This window comes from Astyanax mexicanus, chromosome 1, assembly GCF_023375975.1.
Source record: "Astyanax mexicanus isolate ESR-SI-001 chromosome 1, AstMex3_surface, whole genome shotgun sequence".
Lineage (NCBI taxonomy): Eukaryota > Metazoa > Chordata > Actinopteri > Characiformes > Acestrorhamphidae > Astyanax > Astyanax mexicanus.
In genome coordinates, this window is record NC_064408.1 from 113,535,429 (window position 1) to 113,557,692 (window position 22,264).

At 37.0% G+C, this 22,264-nt stretch overlaps 1 protein-coding gene across 26 annotated transcripts in view; it reads right to left on the reverse strand.

Annotated features, from left to right (window-relative positions):
• The window catches only part of rims2a (regulating synaptic membrane exocytosis 2a), a 314,788-nt gene that overhangs the window by 118,581 nt on the left and 173,943 nt on the right, over nt 1-22,264 (reverse strand). For 17 of the 26 annotated variants that reach the window (XM_049467467.1, XM_022668728.2, XM_049467487.1 and 14 more), the window contains 4 exons: nt 16,392-16,530; nt 14,903-14,968; nt 10,591-10,701; nt 1,774-1,965 (listed from right to left, as the gene is read on the reverse strand). In XM_049467467.1, coding sequence (XP_049323424.1) covers nt 1,774-1,965; nt 10,591-10,701; nt 14,903-14,968; nt 16,392-16,530 — 508 coding nt within the window. The remainder of the gene's footprint in view (nt 1-1,773; nt 1,966-10,590; nt 10,702-14,902; nt 14,969-16,391; nt 16,531-22,264) is intronic. The other 9 variants (XM_049467508.1, XM_049467518.1, XM_049467505.1 and 6 more) reach the window with 5 other exon arrangements.

A 22,264-nucleotide genomic window follows, 5' to 3' on the forward strand; every position in this document is an offset into this window, starting at 1 on the left:
TACACCCTGTATACATAAAAATGTTAGTTTTTGATCTATAAATGAGGTAAATGAAGGGGTTGAGAAGTGTCTGCTAAAAAAAAAGGTTTAAATATATATATGATTGCAGGAATCATTTGTATATATGCTGATTCACATATACATATATAGATCTCATGAACCAAAGAAAGACCATGCACAGCCTGCTGGATGCTGAGAGGATGTAGAGGTAAAGGCAATAAAAAACTAAATCTGCATGCTTTGTTTTTCAAACCCTTTTAACAAAACAGGGATAAAAAAAATAGCCAGATGTTAAATTAATGATCTTCTCTTCCTGTATTGGAATGTGTATTGTATAATACAGTTGTTGTATTAGATCTGGCAAAACTATTAAGTCACAGTATCAGGCAAAGCACTAAAAGCAGTGTGAGCATGAATAGCACCCTCTTATGGAGTGACTGGGTGGAAGTGAGTGAGTGAGTGAGTAAAACAGTGGTCCTCAAACCAGTCCTCAAAATGTTGTGCTCAACACCAACATAGAAAAAGAGATAAAGGGGTAAAGAAAAGAGTAGACCATTTAAAGGCCTATCCAGACGGGATTGTTTTCTCAGGGGGAAGTCTGTGAAAAATATTTCACAGTGATAAAACTGTTGCATCTGGCCTGCAACTGAAAAAAAACAGGAGGACCAGTGAGTTTTTTGGCTTTCTCGGTCACATGAAACTGAGTTGTCACGTGATATCAGGTTTTGCACACAGAGCACAAAGGTGGCACCTAAGTGGTCTAAAAGACACTTTCCTACACTGAGAAATTGGTTCAGTAGCTCCTCCATTTCCACTCGCTGTTGTGTTTATGTGGATCTCCATGGAAACAGATGCCCAAAGTGTAATTACGGTGCGCAGCAGTGGACAAATAGCTATTTTATATAATTCTGTAGATATAATTTATATAATATTGTAGATAATTCAGCCTGTAATTTTCTCAGAGGACGTCTGAAAAAACGCATACATGGTCGTTCTTGACGGGAATAAAAGCACAGAGGACCCCCCATAAAATAAAAAGTTAACCCCCTAAGAAACTAATCTCGTCCGGATAGGGCTTAAGAGTCTCTCCAGGTCTGAGATCCAGCGGTTACAGAGCTACAGTGTAGCTGTTTATACTAATTTTATAAAATATTTTAAACATTTTATAAAGTTAGTATGAACAGTCTATAAAGTATTTTTCCACTTCGTATTGCATTAAGAAGAAACATAACTAAGCAAAAATAAGTTTGCACACTACTGTTTGCATTATTGCTTGTACAAAAATGTTTTTGGCACAACTGTAGCGTGTCTCCCACTGATTGTGTTTCTGCTGCAAGACAAGAGGTGTGTTTAAAAACGTATGAGTTACAGTTATACAAACAAACAGGAATAAAAATGAAATAAAAAAAAATAAACATTTGATCATGTTAGTAAAGGAAAAAAAAATGAATGGAGACTCAACACCATTATACTCAGCCTGAATATAAGTGGTGTGTAGTTTGACAACGAAAAATCAAACACGTAGAAACTAAGAGACGAGTGTTAGTTTCTAATGACGCTACGGTGCAGAGTGACTGGGCCGGTGCAAACGTAAAAGCACTGCTGCAAAAAAGGGGGGGGAAATGCACTGCTGCAGAACAGAAAATGAGGTGTGGCTTTGGATTGGTTGGCTGGGATTGGAGGAGGGAAGATGGGGAGTGGAGGAATGGTGATTGGTTGTCGGTTATTCAGGGCTGCAGAGCAGGTGGAATGGGCTGCTCCGGTCTGGGTCACCTCGATAAGGCGGGGGAGGGTGGCGCGGAGTGTCCGGACGACAGGGTGGGCATGGACGATCTCATGTGGGGACCGTCGGGGGGCCGCTCGGTGGAGCGGGAGCGGGTGTACATGGGCCGTTCCATAGCGGGCCGCTGGTCAGCTGAACGGGACCTGTGGTGAAAGTCGTGTCTGTCCAGAGCACCGTAATTCCTGAAAGAACGTCATGGAGGAAGGGAAGACAGGTTGGTTGTGTAGTAATCAGTGTAAGCAGAGGTTTAGGTTTTAGGGTGGAGTCAGCAATAAAGGGGTGTGACCTCTCTTCTTAATGAGAAGGTGGAGGTAGTATTAAAGCTTTAAACCTACAGTATATAATAAAGAGTTCCACATTATGAGTTATTTTAGCGTTTCCAGTCAAATATCTAACAGCCATTCAAATACACTGACATGCCACATACTGTATATCCTTATTGTGTCCCTTGACTTTTGTCATGTCTCACTGATGCTAAAGCATTAAATCCTGCATTAAATGTGAAAGTTATGGATTTCACCACTGTCCACTGTGGGCTGTAATGCCTTCTATGAGGTACACATGTAATACATGATAATTGATGTTGCTATGAGAATGCTGGTCATTGTTCAACTTCACTCACAAGATTGCACCTCACAACTTATACAGGTGTGGGTATTCCCAAGTCATCCTCTGAGGTAACGCTTCAAGATCAGTTTACATACTGATGTCCCATGACTTTTGGCATGTCAGTGTATATTGTAGGCCAGTAGCTATATTCAACAAATTTGGGGTGTAGTATGAAAGATGATAACGAGTACAAATCTTTGTAAAAGGCATTTTAAGGCATTTCACACATGAAGTCGATTTCTATGGTCCAGATCAGTTGAAAAGTTTGTTTACTTGGAGCCTTTTTCCCTCGGTTTGGTTTGGTTTCACACATGCATAAACCTAAATGCACCAAAACGCGCACCAATAAACCACGTGAGCACATTGTCTTCTCTGATTGGTCAGAGCTACGTATCTGGCGTGGGAGCAAGAAAGTAAATATTGCAAGAAGATACTGTGTTCCAGGTCATATATCTGTGCAGTGTGAAACTGATTTAACACAGAACACTGAAAAAGAACCATTGTGCTTTTAAACACAATGTTGCGCAGCTGCATATAGTGAATGCACCACAGACCATGTGTGTAAACAGCATGGAACAGGGACAGTGTTTGTTCATAACTGTGATAAGTATCATTATCTTGCTATTATAGCAAATTAAACTGCGTCTTATCAGCAATTTAGCTTTTAGCTTGAATAAAAGGAGTATATTTGATAGCTGGGGCAGATCAAGACCAGATCATTTGTCTGGGACCAGAACAAGACCTTCTAGAGCAGGTGGCCTCCGTCCGGTCCCAATAGAACTCTGGAGTGGTTTACTTTTGATGAGAACATCTGCACCTGAGTGTAATTACTGTGTTCACACCTACTCAATCGAACCACACTACGGGTACAAACAAACCAGAGTCTGTTTTAACCGGACCAAACAGTGCTGGTGTGAAAATGCCCTTAATTTCAGATGTGCACTTCCAAAGCTCTCAGTGCCTTGTGAAGCTATTTTGAGTTTGTTACTCAATTTTTTGCCATTTTTTGGCATGGGCCACTCTATGCCCCAATCACTACCATTGTAAGCCCGCTGGGAGCATTGATTAAAAGGGCTGTATTTTGGAATACTGGGGGTGAATGGAGGTGGGCTATTCAACAAAAGTTTGTATTTGTTATGTTTCACTACAACCCAAGTCCATTTCACACCACATTTCTCCTTTAAGTCAATAAGTTGTTTTTTGAGTACTGTACAAGAGAGAAATAGTCAACAATAGTGTCTAATTATAAATAAATAAAAAATAACAGACACACAGAAAAACATTACAGGAACATTCCTTTAACATATAACTGGTTAGAAATGAATGTCTAAGATAAAATTATAATACATTTAACACTAAAAGCAGAGCTAACAGAAACAAACTACTACAAGCCCATAAAACTATTGGCCATAATATTAAACATTAATAATACTGAAGGGAAACTGCAATGAAAACATTAGTCATATTAAAGTGAAATTGCAATTAATATGCACAATTCAATACAGATGTTGAGAAAAGGTCATTTAGAGTGTTTTTTCTGTTGTACAGAAATAAATTGGGTCTACTGTAAATGTTTGTAAAAAAAAAAAAAAAAAGATCAAGGGTCTATAACACAACAATTGAGATTTTTGTACTCAAAAAACAGAAAAATACCAGAGGTTTTATGTGCAATGTTTATGTTTACACAGTAATTCCAATTTTGCCTCCAATGTCTAGTTCCCATCAACACCTCAGTTCCCTCAAAAGGTGTATTCCAAAGTCTAGTCTACAGCCCAGATCCTTTTTCTAGTGCTTCTTAAAACTCTGACTCTGACTCTAACTTTCTGTTAGTTATATACAGCTCTGAAAAAAATAGGAGACCACTTCAGTTTCTGAATCAGTTTCTCTGATTTTGCTATTTATAGGTTTATGTTTGAGTAAAATTAACATTGTTGTTTTATTCTATAAACTAAGGACCACATTGATCCCAAATTCCAAATAAAAATATTGTCATTTAAAGCATTTTTTTTGCAGAAAATGAGAAATGGCTGAAATAGCAAAAAAGATGCAGAGCTTTCAGACCTCAAATAATGCAACAAAACAAGTTCATATTCGTTTTAAGAGATCAGAAATCAATATTTGGTGGAATAAACCTGGTTTTTAATTACAGTTTTCATGCATCTTGGCATGTTCTCCTCCACCAGTCTTACACACTGCTTTTGGATAACTTTATGCTAATCACTCCTGGTGCAGAAATTTAAAGCAGTTCAGTTTGGTTTGATGGTTTGTGATCATCCATCTTTCTCTTGATTATATTCCAGAGGTTTTCAATTTGGTAAAATCAAAGAAACTCATCATTTTAAAGTGGTCTCTTATTTTTTTCAGAGCTGTACATGGAACAGCCAACTTCATGGTGACATAAATCTAAAGTGTCAACTGGTACTAATTAATAATAATGAACTACCGTTAAGTAATATACATCTCCCAACTCTACTAAGCCACTACGTTACTCTACAGCTGTAGATTTAATTCTAAGCCACTCTTAATTACTTTTTTACATCTTAGCCAGACTTTTAATTCTAATTTCACTTGTGTATCACAAACTGAATTTCAGAGATCAGTGGGAACTGTATGCTCATGTAAAAGTGACATTCTTTAATTGAGCAGCGTTTGGCACTAATTGCTTTGATCGTTCCATGAAGCTGAGAAAAGCAGCATCAAAAAGGTCTGTTCAACACTGTGGAAAAAAAATAGCCAAAAATAACAACTAAAATCACACAGATGATACACATATAAAACATACTAGATAGATAAGAAAAGATCTTTGAAAGTCATGTACACTACTAAATAAAACAAACACCACAGATAAACACACCACTGACTGTGGGAACTGACATACAGAAAGAAGGTGGGATTATTAAAGTGTATGAAAAGTTGTCCAGCAGCAGCTCGCCCATCTGATAGCTTAAAAACAACTGGAGATAAATCACTTTTAATTGAAATGAGCTTAGAAAGGAAAATGGGAACACTTTTACTGGTGGTGAATCAAAAAAAAAAAAAGACTCTACTCCATTAAACATTGCACTAGCAAAATGCAAAATGCCCAAATAACAATTACAGTTACAGTACCGTAACTTTATTCTCTTTATACTATAACTTCCTGTATAAATTACAAACAAGGAAATGCTTGTTAATTTACAAAATATTTAAAAGATATAATATTTGTGCTCAAATGCTTTTTAATATGCCATGATGTCATTCTCTGCAAAATACTATGATTCACAAGTTTTTTTTACATATATATGTTTTTTTCACCATAATTCTGTAATTCTGCAAAACTGTCCATTTTCTGGTCTATTTTCATAATAACATAAGGCGCACCGGATTAAAAGGCACATTTAGCAACACTAGTAAGGAATAAGGCTGTCTGCATGTTTTCCTGTAAAGCGAAGACTGTCCATTTTGGTGAGTAAAGCGCTATCACTTATTTAAAAGTAAGCTTAGATGTCCGAGTTTCTGGGTGCAGCAGCATTAGCATTAGTAGCTAACCGCTAGTGCTACACTGAGGAACCGTGAGTGTTCTGGTAAGCCAGGGGGATATAAGCTTGTGGTTCGTTCCACGTAGATTGTTTTAACACGGTAAACACGCAGACTACAGTCCGATATAGTCACCTCTGAACAGTAAATGAGCTAGCACTTAGCGCGGTTAGCAGCTACTGCTAACACTGATTCCGTCTCCAGTGCTTGAGAACTACACTGAAACTCCTGTAATAACGCTGTACTTCAGTGGATCGACTTTACTGCTCCTTAATACTTGACTGGTAAAAGTTATACATAAAGTGCACCGGATTATAAGCCACACTAATGATTTTTTGGGCATTTTTAGAGCATTTATATTAGTTTGTTCTTCAGTAAATTTAGAAACAGTATAAAACAAACACCAGTTTTATATTAAGCCAAAAAAGAAAAATGTCAATAATGGAGAGAGCAGTTTTAGCTTGAAAGCGATGTTGCGTGTGATTCCCTACTATAAAGTTACTGAGATTTGTACAGTACAAGAGTTGTAATATTTACTCCAGTCGTAGCAAAGTTCTTCAGGACAAGCCCTATACTATCCTGCTGCTGAAAGTGAGGCCACCACTCAGAGAAGACGAGCAGTTTTTGACAGTTTAATTCAGCCGTGGCCCTGCGTTTCTGATGACACATCAAGTTCCACTCGGAGAGAAACGCACCGCTCAAGCTTTCTGACTGACAGCCAGATGGCGACGAGTGCAAGAGAAGAAAGAAGAGAGAGATAGAGAGGGAGAGAGAGGGAGAGAGAGAGAGAGAGAGAGAGAGAGAGGGAGGATGAGAAGGTAAGATGTAGCCTGTCGGGCAAGTTTTGACGACTCTAGTCCACAGTGTCCACTTAGCATTACCAAACCTATGATAATCTGTGATTTTCTTTCTAAGCTGTACAAAATAGGCCACATCAAGAACAAATAAAACGAGCCTAAATCTTAATCAGGTCATATCAAAGTGATTACCAAATATTTTTTTTTATAATATACTGAATATCACTATAGTATGAGGTTGTTAAGGAGGTAAAATTTAAAATGTGTCATGAAATATAGTAAACATATGAAAGCAAGCTAATAATCCAGTGCACTGAAACAATACCACATGAAACTGCTCTGATGATTTTAAATAGAGCGTTATACAATATTAAACAACCAGCAACATTTTGCACAAATAAATGGATAAAGAGACAGACATGAAAAACAGATTGAAAAGCAACTGACTCCGACTATGCTAAATGATTTAGCTTTAGCCAGCTAGTTAGCTTTTCCTTGGTGGCTTGTTAGCTTATGATTATGCTTAGCATTAGCTCCTTTTAGCTTGGTGTTTTGCTAGCTTCAAATTGTTCTGTTTCTGATAGCATTTGATAGCATTCTCATTAAGCTTTGTTTGGTTATTTTTAGCCTTTAGCTATGCTAACTTTAGTTAATTTAGAATATGTTAGGTGTTTTGGTTGCCTTAGGTTATGCTGGTTGATTTAACTTTAGGTAGCTAAGTAATGCTTGGTAGCTTTCTAGATTTCTAGATTTTTATTTATGCTAACTCTATAGTAGGGAATATAACTGCAGGGATCTCAAGTCTCACGCACTGGACGTGAGACACACATATTTCAAGCTGTCTTTGTGTCTCTCACGCACAGAAATTAAATGGGAAATATTGTCTTTAGATAATAATGTTAACAAAATAACAGTTTGATCGGAGTATCTGAGCTTTTTACAACACAAGGTTTCAGTTAGGATAGTTGACTTAGCTTTAGCTCACTATATATTTTTCTCTGTGTTTTGTTAGCTTTGAGTTATGCTGTTTGATTTTACTTCAACTACCAATTAGGTTTTGTAGCATAATAGCTTTTAATTATGTTTTTTTTTTTCAGCGTTAGCTTACTAAATAGCTAGTTTTGCTAGCTTTTAATTATGCTGGTTGGTTTAGCTTTAGCTTGTTAGCTTCTGCTTGTTCTGGCAAATTAAGTATGAGAATCAGCCTGCTAGTTATGATTTTCTTGGTTGACTCAACGTTAGCATATTAGGTTGTGGTTATGCAGCTTGACTGTTCTTTAGCTTCCTAGTTAGCTTTTGGTTATGCTGGTTGACTCATTGTTAGATTGCTAGTTAGGGTTTGCTTGCTAGCTTTTGGTTATGCTGGTTGATTCCACTTTAGCTTAGTAGTAAAGTTTTGATTTGGTTTTGTAGCTTTTAGACATTAGAGTAGCATTTTTTTCATAGATACATGGACTTCCCCAAACAGAAAGTGCATGACAGAGACTACATAGTGTCAGCACTTTAAAGCGTAACTGAATGCCCTGTTTTTAACGGGCTCCACCTTTAGCTATAATTTGAAAAAAGCGTAACAAAGTGAGGGGTAGTTTGGGAGGGGCACTGGGTGATGTATGGGTTTAGGGGCAGGGCAGAAGAGGGGGGCTGTTTGGGCTGAGCAGTGTGCCTCTTATAGCAGTGAGACACAGATGGTTGGACGTTAACAGGGGGGCGGTTTTATTGATTGAATTATCTGCATTTCTTGCAGTGGTGTGCAGTGAGGCCCTTCTATCCCCTCAGAAAAGGGGTAACATCAGGTGCATGTGAATAACTATATAATATTTAATCAGGAAATCTATATTAGAGTTTTTGTAAATTGTAAGCATTTATTTTATAAATTAACTACAATAAAAAAGCAGCAACTAATTCAAAGCTTTAGTCTGTGTTTTTCAGTTGCTATAGGACGCATATCTGACTGATAGCGGTACTAACCAATCAAAACTGTTTTTTAAAATGGCTTCTGCCCCCGCGTCTACGTGACCCTTCTCCTGATTTTTTGAAGGGTGTAGTAATGAGTCTACTAGAAAAGTCATAGGACAATCTAACCCATAGACTGTATATAGCTGGACAGAGCATCGTCTCTTAAAAGTGAAGCCACCACAGGTCGGGCGCCCCCTGCTGTTCGGCTGCAGAAAGCTGTGTAACTCCACCCATCCCCATAGGTTTCAATGGCAAAACAGACAACTTTCAATCACGTTTTTTTCTAATATACTGTAATTCTACCTCCATTATTTAAATGCAGCAGCTAGTGTAACCTCTGCTTATATTGTCAAATTTTTATATCCCCACAGAATTCGGTTTTTAAAACTTTATTCGGCTCTATTCAAAAAAGGTGTGGTTATGGTAAAAGGGCTGCTTATGGGCGGGACCAATAACAGACCGTCAGCTCCGCTCCGCCCCGCTCTGCAGTCTGTGACCGCGAGGCAGCCCTCAGGGGCGGGGTTATTTAAATGAGTAGGCGGTCTCTCCACAGCCTTTCTCCCTCCTCTGGTCTCTTCTGCGCAGACTCTGGTCTCTGAATCGCCAAAATGGTGGAAGATTTTGGCTTCATTTTCATTGAATGAATGGGAACGGCGACACGGCGTCCATCTTTATATACAGTCTATGATCTAACCAATCAGATTCATGATTTTCACTACAGGAGCGGGGCCATGGCTGTCTAACCCCTTCTCAGCGTTCTGATGAAGGGGCTACGAATGCATTGCTTAGTCGTAAAATGGAGCGCATGCTGGATTAGTTCAATAGTTAGCGAACTATCATAGAATTGCGACTGCATGTCAGACAGATATTGTGTCGTATCTAATTAAAAAGCCTTTAAATGCTGCCCTTCAATATGAGACTAATACACAATAATAGGCCGTGTTTGTGTTTGTGGGCTGTTTATGTGTATTAAATTATTGTAACTAAGTCAAGACAGAGAATAGGTAGTTAGAGGCAGAAACTACCACAATAAAAGTGTTTTTTAAGGTTAGGAAAGGTTTATAAAAATTGTAAGAAGGACTGGTATGTTTCACTACATTTCAGTTATTCAGTTATTAATGGAAAAAAATATGGTTTAGGCTTTAGAGCCTAAACCATATTACACCATTAGAGTCTACCTATATGACGACCATACCATGCAGCTTCTAAAACACACAGAAACCCTGCTGAGAGGCAGGAAACAGACAAGGCTGTTCCTGACCACTGACCTGATCACTGATGGCCTTATGGATTGATGAGACTCTCAGTAAGACAGTCTTGCAGCCGTCAGCTGCATAAATTCTCCCGATCTATTGGAGAGTGTTTGTGGACTCAGTAAATTGTTCACACGATTTACGCTGGGAGCCAGAGGCTCTGGGTGATGGGTAAACGCCAGAACAAATGAACAAACAGAGACAGTGGCATAACAGTTCCATTAGCACCTCACCTGATTTAACATCATTAGCCACTGCTGATATGATAATAACTATAACTACTAATATACTCCCATGAGGAGAGCTTCAGAGAGCTTTGGTTTTAATGAACACTGTGATGTGCTTTGGGACTGCACTGCTAGTAGTTACGCCACTGCACATAGACAACATTTACCATACAGCTTTCTGAACGCAAGCTTGAGACAGGAACAAAAAAAAAAAACTACAAAAAACATCATACACAACAATACGTTAACGAATCTGGCAGAAAAAAACAGCAGCCCAGCTACTGATTTTGGCCAGACTATAGAATTCTGCTGGAACACGCAACTGGATGTGAGCTGACATGCTAGCATGTCGCCATCCAGTGTGACCAATTACATAAAGAAAAACGCTGGCAGAAAACCAGGCACGGAACAACGAAACGGCTGACACAAAGAGTCTTCAGGGAGGGTACCTCTCCATGTCACTGTAGGCTCCTTCAGAATAGGCCCGGGACATCCTAGTGGAGCGCAGTAACCTGACCGCTTCCTCTCGATTGATGGGGTATACGTACCCACCACCTCGGCTGTCAGAAAGAGGGTGAGGTGAAGTGAAGCCCACCTCCTATTCATCCCATTAACACCAAAAACATGAGTGCATAACGCTAGAGAGCACATCATAGAGAGAGTCCTTAATAAAGGGTAAGTTAATAGAGCTTATCGGTTACAATTGTTGATAAGTGTCTTAGCTTGTATGTCTATAAGGCCTTACATGACATAGCACCAAGCTATATATCAGATCTCCTTCTTTCCTCCTTTAGGTCTTTTTGCGGTCCTCAAATCAGCTGCTTTTAGCCGTACCGCACTCCCGGCTGAAGTTCAAGGGTGATAGGGCTTTCTCAGTCTCTGCGCCTAAACTCTGGAACAGCCTGCCAGCTTTAATAAAATTTTCCCCTACACTAGAAACTTTTAAGATTAACTTGAAGACTCATCTATTCACCCAGACATTTGAATCTTCCTAGGTGTGGCCCCTGTTCTTTTATTGTTATTGTTTATACTCTAAGAATATTTTATAGTTTTACCACTGATTTGCATTCTTTTAAAATCGTGTTTTATTGTACAGCACTTTGGTCGACACTTGATGTCTTTTAAATGTGCTTCATAAATAAATTGACTTGACTTGACTCAGCTGTTCACATAAGAGCTTCCTTTATTCTTGGAAAAATTCTTTAATTTTTACATTCTTAAAAATATTTAATGCTATCATGATTAAAGTAGGCTCATTTTGGAATAATATAATGCAATTAGTTTTATTTTACAGAATGGAGTCACCGAACAGCAGTTTGTAAAATCTGCTGCTATTGGCTTGTGCATTTAGTTTTGTTTGTTGTAAAATTATCACAGTATATAAATCACAATACTTAATCTCCTAAGACCCAAACTTGCACTGCATGCCATGCATTTTTTATTTATCCTTGCTATTTGGGCTAATTGGCACCTGATTAGTGTAAACAGAAAAAGAAAAAAAGAATTTAGTAATTTCTAAGAAAAAATTAGTTCCACATTTGAGGACTTTAGTTTTATATTTCAATAGAACACAATAAAGTCAATTTGTTTTTTGCATTTTTTTGAGGGCAAAACAAAAGTAGAAACAACAATTGTGCCCCTTTAAGCAATGGCTCATTTAAAGTGCTGCTTTAACACGAAAACATAACAAAGTAAAAAATGTATTTTATTTTTTATTTTAAAAAAATATGTATTTACTGTTCATTTGAATATCTGAACGAAATCAAAAAGTAACATGTTAAACTTTTCTGTGTATCGAAAACACGCACTAAATTATTATACACCTTTCAGTACTCAGTAGTACTGAGACATTTTGGTCGGTACTTTTTTGCTATTTTAATTTTTTTATGCCCAGCCCTATTTGTAATGGCTAAACAATTATAAAATAAAATATAATTAGGAGAATATATGTGTCTGAATATGTTTAAAATTATTTGATAATACAGCTATATGTGAATCTAAAAAAAACTGCATAAATATATATAAATGTTATAAATCTTGCTACTGATAGCTGATTGGTTGGCAAGCTAAATAATCTAAATAAAAACAACAAATAACTGCCATCACCTTATTGCTACAATATCCTATAACTAGGGTTACAAAAACATTAATATTTAACAGTAATTATATACTAAAATTTACTTTTTATTCATTTTGGACTCTCTCATGAGCACTCTCTGGCATAACCCAGATGAGATGTCAGTGGTATAATACAAAAAAATTAACCAAAGATTTCCCATGATTCCCCATGTTTTAAATCACATAGCACATTTATCAGTGTTTAACAATAACAGTGTAGATTTAACACTCGCACATTTGTTGTACATGTAGTAAAGCGTCGACATGTGCTGTAATATGTACAGTACACTTTATGGGATTCATATATCATATAGACAGAACAAAAGGACGTGCTACTGCTGCTGGACAACTTTACACAACTACAGTTCACACAATTACTCTGCTGCATACTATAGTATATAGAGTATCTACACAGCATGATATTCTATAGACCCTATAGTATGCTATACGATTTGATACTCGTGTATCAAATGCTTGTGGAGTTGGTGAAGTACTGTATTTTTTCATTTTTAAAATGTTCAAAAACATGTTCATTAATTAATACGCTAAAGATGAAAATGCTCGACATGGGAGAGGTTCTTAATGGAGATTATAATGATATTATGAAGAGATTAGCGTGACTGAATGAATATACAGTAGCTCACCATTTGCCTGTATAGTACAAAGATACACACTTGGAATGACTGTATATATTTTCACTGCGCTGATAAATATATACAGATGCACAGCTGTAGTAATGTCAGTGGTTTTGGCACTTAGGTACAGAGTGAGGTGAATATGGCAGAGGAAAAGAGGATTTATTTTTTAAGTTTCCAATATTTCCAAATTTTCTAATGGTGTCTTGCAATAAGAGTATTTATACAGTACAAATACAGTGTGCCATTTTTTTAGTTAGCCACTGGTGCAGAGACAATAGTACTACATTGTCTGAAAAGCCAGGAGAGCACCACTGGTTAAGACTGGTTAAGCATTTGTTGGAGTTTCTCAAAGTCAGGGTTTTCATGCATCTAAACAATTTAGAATTATTTACTATTCATATCCAAGTCAACCCTTAGAAGCATCAGTTGAATGAATGGAAATGACAAAAGCATGGTGTAATCTTATACTATTAATTAGGTTTTATTCCTGTTACTATATAGGATTTTAAGCGAGCTTCTGACCTGTTGCAACTTTCTATGTTTCTCGTGTTGCTGCAAATATCAATTGCACAGTAGAATAGTGCACCGCTACTCCAGAGTCTGCTAAAAAAACATCCTGGTTGTCTTTTTTTTAGAGTGGCATGGTGGCTTAGTGGCTCTTTGCATTAGGGTCTTAGGTTCAAGTCCCTATCTGGGTGGTGTTTTTTTTGTATGTTCTCCCCATGTCTGTGTAGGTTTTCCCCAGGAATTTTAGTTTCTCCCACAGTCCAAAAACATGAAGCTCAGGCTAATTAGTACTTAACGTTGAATTCAACCATTCTTCTTAGGTTTAATAACTGCTTAGTGAACAGTTTTAAGAATCGGAAGAGCTCAGATCTCTGGGGGTGGGGGTGCACCCCGCTTTTTGTCAATCTGAAACTCTACAAAACAAAAAATAATATATTTATTTTGTTTAAAATTTATAAAATGTAAAATGTATCACTTAAAATTCTTACATTTTCCCAAAAATCATCAGTGTGCCTTATAATCCTGTGTGCCTTATGTATGAATTTTACCAGTCAGGTCCTAAGATGTAGTAAAGTCACTCCACTGAATTACAGCGTTATAAAAGAGTTTCAGTGAATTTTTCTCAATTAGCTGCCAACCACGCTAAGCACTAGCTCTTTTGTCGTTCAGAGGTGAGTATTATCGGCCTGTAGCCTGCTGGCAACCCCGGCTAGAACTGCTGGAGCAGCATTAGCATTAGCCACTAACCGCGCTAAGCGTTAGGCTTTTCACCGTTTAGAGGTGAGTATTGTTAGCCTGAAGCCTGTTGCCTACACCTGCTAGCACTGCTGGAACAGCATTAGCATTAGCTGCTAACTGCTCTAAGCGGTAATTCTTTTGCCGTTCCGAGGCAAGTAAACAGACTGTAGCCTGCGCATTTGCCTTGTTAAAATAAGTTACGTGGGACAAACAGCTAGCTAATATCGCCCTGGTTTACCGGGCAAGATTACTGTAAATGAACGGAAGCGCTTTACTCTCCCAGATTTTTGAATCTGTGTAGATTAACATCCAGCACTCGTTTGACTTTACAAGATTATTTTTTTTTAATCTCAGTTTTGTTTACTTAGCTAAGCTTTACTTAATTAGTCTCCCCCCACCACCACCACCCAGCGGCAAAACCTGCTGAATTAGAAGAAAAATTGGCAACACCCCTGTTCCTTACTAGTGTCGCATAATGCACCTTATTATCCAGTGTATGAATCCTTTGTATGAAAATAGACCAGAAAATACATGTTTATTAATTTATTGATAATGCCACTGTATATGTAGTTCATTGCATGTGACTGAATATAAAATAATGCGATTATGTTTGAACTAAATGAGTTAAATAAATGTCACCAAGCTAGACTTCTAAGGGTTGAGGCATGAATGGGTTTATGAAGAAACTCCAGACTTGAGGAACCCTGACGTTGTACCATATCGGTAGTTAGGACAGAGACACACATGTGGACAGATCTACCTGAGTTCCTTCTGTTGATGATCAACAGGCTGACTGTGTCTGGTTCGAGGTAGGGTGAGAAAATGACTGCAGGCGGACGGAGAGAACAGAAGGCAGAGGAGGAGAGGAAGATGAGGAACAGAGTGAAAGATGGAAAGAAGTTGAAGGCAGGGATGAGAAAGAAATCCCACCCAGTTGGTCTGATGGTGGAATGGGAGGTCAGAGTGGTCCAACTGGAGAAATATGAATTATGGTACAGTCTGGCGAGGCACAGTGACCTACCGTCCAATCCCTAAATCACACACTCACTTCAGAGGGAAGGATTACCTTATCTTTCCCTTATTGAGAATACAATGCAATATAATGCATTATATAAAGAGGTATAATGCTTTTATATGCATTGCAAGTATGACAATTACAACAACTTTACAATATCAATGAATCAATAAAACCATCTTTAAAGCTGAATTTCTGTTTAAGAAATGCGGTTATTATTCAGAGATATAACACATTTCTAACAGGAAAAAAAAAAAAAACACTATCAACATTTACACAATGTTCCAAGAACAAAAGAAGAACAGTGTAGAGAACCTAAAACGACATAGAAAAATACAGCTCTGAAAAAAAATAAGAAACCACTTAAAAATAATGAGTTTCTTTAATTTTACCAAATTGAAAACCTCTGGAATAAAATCAAGAGGAAGATGAATTTTTGCACCAGGAGTGGCATAAAGTTATCCAAAAGCAGTGTGTAAGACTGGTGGAGGAGAACATGCCAAGATGCATGAACAACAGAGTTATTTCACCAAATATTGATAAACTCTTAAAACTTTATGAGTATAAACTTGTTTTGTTTGCATTATTTGAGGTCTGAAAGCTCTGCATCTTTTTTGTTATTTCTACCATTTCTCATTTTCTTCAAATAAATGCTACAAATAACAATATTTTAATGTGGAATTTGGGAGAAGTGTTGTCTGTAGTTTATAAAATAAAACGTATAAAATAAAATGTTCATTTTACTCAAACATAAACCTATAAATAGCAAAATCAGAGAAACTGATTCAGAAACTGAAATGGTCTTATCATTTTTTTTTCAGAGCTGTATGTGCATCAAATATTTTTATCCCAAAACAACAACAACAGAACAACAAAATATCCATTATAATAACAGGTGCAGAATCCCATTTATACAAGCAACCTTGGATTTTTGTCTTTTTTTAAAGGTTATGGAATATTGAGAAGATTAATAAAGAAGGTGACAGAGAAGATACTCTGGATTGTGGCACTGGTAACACATACAGTAATACAGTAAAACATTTATTAAAGCACAGACAAAGCCAAAATACTACTGCAGCAATAAAGAGAAGCTGACCAGAACGCTTGTCTACCTCAGTTAAACTTTACATATGTTAACATGAATTTCTCCACATACTTGCACTGTTCTGAAATCAGTTTAACACAGTTATTTGAAGTAGATGATGAAGTAGATAGATAGGAAACATGATCATACCTCTGAGGAGGGGGAACACTGGGCGACCGTGAGCGCGCTCGGTTAATGTCTGCCGACCGTGAGCAGTGATTGGACGATAAGACCTGCTCTGGCACAGAAAGGGTGGAGCTTTGAAGGTCCCGCCCATTTTGACGGTAGTCTGTAGAGAACACATGAAGTAATGTAATTAATGAGTATATCAAAATATCAATCATGTTTAAAACCACCAGTATATCATTCATGTAACTTATAAACCTTTTTTTCACCTTTTCACCTCTATTCACCCAAACTTCATGAACTTTGGTCGCAATATATAACAGTTTACATTAATTTAAATTCCAGATTCACATATTTAATATTTAAATCTGAGAAATATTTTAATCTGAGCATATTTGCTGAGCAACCCGAAATTAATATCACAATTAACTTAGTTGAATAGACAAATTAATGATTAATTTAATCGATAACAGACAGCATTTTTTTGGAAGTTTCAGACCTTCACAAAATAATATAATATAATTGTTTTTCTCTCTACTGTAAGTATTAAAAAAAAAAACATCATGAAAGCAGCAAAATCTATTTTTGATTTTTTTTTCATTGATTTATGATGTTCGCACAACACAGATATATTGACTATTAATTTAATCTATGTAAAACTTTCATATCTTAAAGGACTACCATCATTTTTGCATTATAAGGTGCACTTAAAATTATTAAATTTTCCCCAAAATCCCTACGTCCTACGTGGGACCAACCGGTAGCTAATATCATCCTGGGTTACCGGAACACACAGGGTTTCTCAGTGTAGTGCTGTTGGGTGGCATTAGAAGCTATCCTTTAGTGGTTAGCCGCTAATGCTAATGCTCCATACTTATTGCAAAAAAAAAAAAATCAGGAATCTTAGCTTACTGTGAATAAACCCAAATAAACCGTTTTCAGGAGAGAAATCTGTTTAGATTAATATCCAGCACTCGTTTGACTTTAAAAGAAAGTCTTTTTTATTAGAGTTTTGTTTACTTAGCTTAGCTTTACTTAACTTAGTTAGCTACCCCCGCCCCACCACCACCACCCAGCAACGAGACCTGCTGAATTAAAATTTTCTTATATTGTCTCTTAAAACACGCCTCATAATCCAGTGCACCTAATGTATGAAAACAGACCAAAAAAATAGACGTTCACTGATATAATATGGTGCGCCTTATAGTGCAAAAAATACAGTAGTTAGTTAGTCTTGTAATAGGTTAAAGCTAAGCACAGAGAAACAGCGTTTAGCTACTAAAGCAGCATTACTTACTAAAGCTCCTGAAGCAGCATTACGTAAGAATTGGAAATTAAATTTGCACTTAAAGCCACCCCTAGGACACACTTTACACATGCACTTCTGGACAAGATATACAGAAGTGATATTTAATTTGTGCAGCTGTCAGCTCAAAATAAAACACTGTTCCTTTAAATTTATGGCACGTTTTTGCACTAAATGCACTTAGAAAAATGTTCAAGTTACAAACTAAGCTGCATTTTAATTAAGACATTAACATACTAAATAGATTTTTTTTATGCTGAATCCAATATCTATAATTAAAACAAAAATATTGATTCATAATTTTTTTTTTTTTTTAATATGATCTGTTGAAGTTGATGTAATGTTGTGAAAAACAAACATAATATTGTTTCCTAAAATTAAAACAAGTGGAAAAAAAGAAATTGCAGACAGAATGGAACTCCCAATAAAAAAAAAAACAATGTATTGCATAACTACACAGGCAATTAATTGTATAATTATGTAATATCACTGAAACAGCACAGTAAAAAGCAGTTACTTTAGTATGTCAAGGGTTAAGCGTCTTTTTACAAACATTAGCTTTTCTATAAAGAGTCAGGCTTGGATGTAAATCATTAAATTGGCCTTTCTCCTTCAATCGGAAAACAGCTTTCACAACCCAAACCATAATAATGACTGGGAGAGCGGCGTGCGCAGTCAGATGGAAGGAGTTCATTATCCAGCCATCAGCCACGGTGCGCTGTCATGGCTAAGGTCAGTGCCTAGCATGATTGAAGTTGACTGCTATCCAATGGAGTGCATCACACGTTAAATAGGCAGGGATATAAGCGTGGATTTAAAAGAAAATTTGGAGGGGGAATTTGCCTGCTTGGGCAGTTTTCACTTCGTCTTGCTTTTTTTTAAAGGCGGTTTTCAGTTCCGCGTGAACGTGCCTGACTTAATCTGTTCAAGTCGAGTGATGAATTCATTCTGAAGCAGCGAAACATGCTTTAATACTGAAATGCCAAACCTAACGAGGGTTTAATGCTGGCTGCTCAATTAATAAGCTTCCTATTATAGCTGCAGAAATATCAACATCTACATAATGCTACTTTAAAGTCATTATGATGGCAAATAAGCCATTTAGAGCTTTAATTATTTACTTGTACAGAGCATATATTGCCCTGACAGAGCGAATGTTCCTGGAGTATTGCATTAAAAGCTGTACACTAGCAAACACCAGAATACACTATGGCCAAAAGTATTGGGACACATACTCATTTACTGTTTCTTCTGAAATTAATGATATTAAAACATAGTTGCTCCTGCTTTTATTAGAGTAACAGACTTGTTCTGTTACTGTTACAAGAGTTTTACAAGAGTTTTTACTGGGAAGAACTGGGAAAATCTGCTTTTACTGTAGCTACAGTGCATAATTTCATAAATTAAATTTAAACTCCTAATCTCTAACCACCTTCAGACAGCCTGCCACTGTTATAGTTGATTTTAGTTTTTAATTTTAGTAAACTTTTTAAATTTGAGTTTGTTTTAGCTGTCTATTTTTACCTTTCTTTTATAGCTTCTTTTATTTTATATTGTTTTTAGTTATTGCTTATTTTATATACAGCTCTAAAAAAAAATTAAGAGACCACTTCAGTTTGTTGTTTTATTCTATAAACTACAGAAACCATTTCTCCCAAATTCCAAATAAAAATATTGTCATTTAGAGCATTTATTTGCAGAAAATTAGACATTTCTGAAATAACAAAAAATATGCAGAGCTTTCAGACCTCAAACAATGCAAAGAAATCAAGTTCATATTAATAGTAAGTTTTAAGAGTTCAGAAATCAATATTTGGTGGAATAATCCTGGTTTTTAATCACTGTTTTATGTATCTTGGCATGTTCTCCTCCACCAGTCTTACACACTGCTTTTGGATAACTTTATGCCTTTACTCCTGGTGCAAAAATTCAAGCAGTTCAGTTTGGTTTGATGGCTTGTGATCATCCATCCTCCTCTTGATTATATTCCAGAGGTTTTTAATTTGGTAAATTCAAAGAAACTCATTATTTTTAAGTGATCTCTTATTTTTTCCAGAGCTGTATATATATATATATATATATATATATATATATATATATATATATATATATATATATATATATATATATATATATATATATACACCTTTATGTGCTTAGTTTCATTTATTCATCTGTAGTTGCATTCTTATAATTTTTCTTATGTTTTTATGATTTCTGCTAAATTCTTATTTTTATCTTATTTGTAAATCTTATTACAATGGTGCCTCTTTTTACTTGTTGATTGATTGAAATATTGATTTTCCTGGTCTTTACTCTCCAGGAAAATGATTTATACTACATTCTAGAACATTGCTGTGAGGATTTAATTGCATTCAGTGATTAGATGGATCACATAGTTCTACTGCTCCACAACACCAACTTAGAGTAGCTTAGTTCCTTCATTATAAGGCGTGTCTACAAACATTTAGACATATAGTGCAGTATGAACTGCACTGGTCTCCTGCATTGAATTAGTATTGTCACTCAAACTCTGAACATTTACATCGCCTTGCCTTGAGCACACTGTCCAGGTTTTCAACCTCAATCACAAGAAAACACCTCACAACATATACAGATGTGGGCATTTCCTGATCTATTTAAATGCTGCTATTCTGTTATTATTGCCATGTCAGTGTATACTTTACCAAACGCTGAAAGAACAGCTGTGATTGGTCAGGATCTCACAGCTTGTCTGTGATATTAGTATGGTAAAGGCTATACTGATAATGATATTATGGAGCTCCGCCATCTGCTTCATATGCTCCTCGTAAAGTAATAGACTGTTATGAAGGTTTTGGGAGGAAGTGTAACACACTCACACACACACACACACACACCCTCACTACACACGTAACTCCCTATGGTGGATGAGGTCAGCCTGCCTCAGTGCAGTGCAGCAGACCCGGCCGGATGCAGCCGAGCTGAAAACAACCACGGCAGCTCAGAGAGAGAAAGAGCAGCAATCTCTCTGAATAGTAATCATCTCCTACAGAGAGAAACGCTGAATCAGCACTAACACACACACACACACCAGACCGGAGAGAGAGAGAGAGAGAGAGAGAGAGAGAGAGAGAGAGAGAGAGAGAGAGAGTCAGCCAGTGAAAGTCAGAGAGAGTGGGGGAATGAAGGACAGTAGAAAGAAAGAACAGAAAAAAGGGAAATAGCTAGAGAGAGCGAGAAAGAAAGCCAGAATTATAGAAAGAAAGAGAAAATGAGACAGACAGAGAGAGATACACAGAAAGTAAGACAGCATGACAGAAAAAGAAAAGAGCAAACAAAAAAGACAGACAGAGAAACAAAATAACAGAGAAACAGACAGACAGAAAGAAAATGACAGAGAAAAAGAGAGGGAATGAGACAGACAGAGAGAGACAGAAAGAGCAATAGAATTACTGGGAGAGAAAGAACAGAGAAAATGAGACAACTACAGAAACAGATCAACAGAAAGAGAGACAAAAGAAAAAAAGAGAGAAAAAGATCAACAGAAAGAGAGACAAAAGACAAAGAGAGAGAAAAAGATCAACAGAAAGAGAGACAAAAGACAAAGAGAGAGAAAAAGATCAACAGAAAGAGAGACAAAAGACAAAAAGAGAGAACAAGATCAACAGAAAGAGAGACAAAAGACAAAAAGAGAGAACAAGATCAACAGAAAGAGAGACAAAAGACAAAGAGAGAGAAACAGGTAGATACAGACAAAAAGAGATATAGACAGATGGACATCAAGAGAAAGCGAGACAAACAGAGAGACTTAGAAAAAGACATGGAAGGACAAAGAGTGTAAAAGAAAATGAAAAACATGAATTGAAAGAAAAAGAGGGTCGGAGGATGAGAGAGAAAAACTGAGAGGGAGAGAGAAAGGGAGGGGGAGCGGTGGGGACAGCCCTCCTTAAGAATCTCTTAAGGTATGGATCAGAATTTTAAACAGGCGTGTGTGTGTGTGTGTGTGTGTGTGTGTGTGTGTTGGGGGCTTTCCTCTGTGCTCAGCCTGCAGCTCTGAGCCGCTCTCTGACAGCAGCATCTGCTCTGAAGACATATTTGTGGGCAGAGAGAAAGAGTGGCCTATAAAACTCACCAGATCTCTCCTATAAAACAGATCAACTGCAGCATCACCACCATAACTGCACAGCAGCAGCCCACCTACCTCATCATCTTCAGCTCATACTCACCTATAATACATCTGCCTACAATTACACAGACCTGACAAAAGTCATGGGACAGCAGGAGTGAGGCCTGATAGAGAGTATTTCCAATACAACGGGACTTTCTGGAACAGATATACCGGTAAATGAACCTTTTGGTACCATAACTAATGCCAAGTGTGGGATAAAGAGATATAAACTATGTTATCTGGAATGGTGGCACACCAGCCAACACGTTTGGGATAAGTTATTGAGTTGTCGATGATGTGAGGTGGTGATCATCGAACATCCATCCTTTCACTAAAGCTGAATGCAATTAAATCTGTACAGCAATGTTTTAAAAATAATAGAAAGCCTTTTCCGAACAGTAGAGACAGTTACTCCAACAAAAGCAGGACAAAAATCTTCTT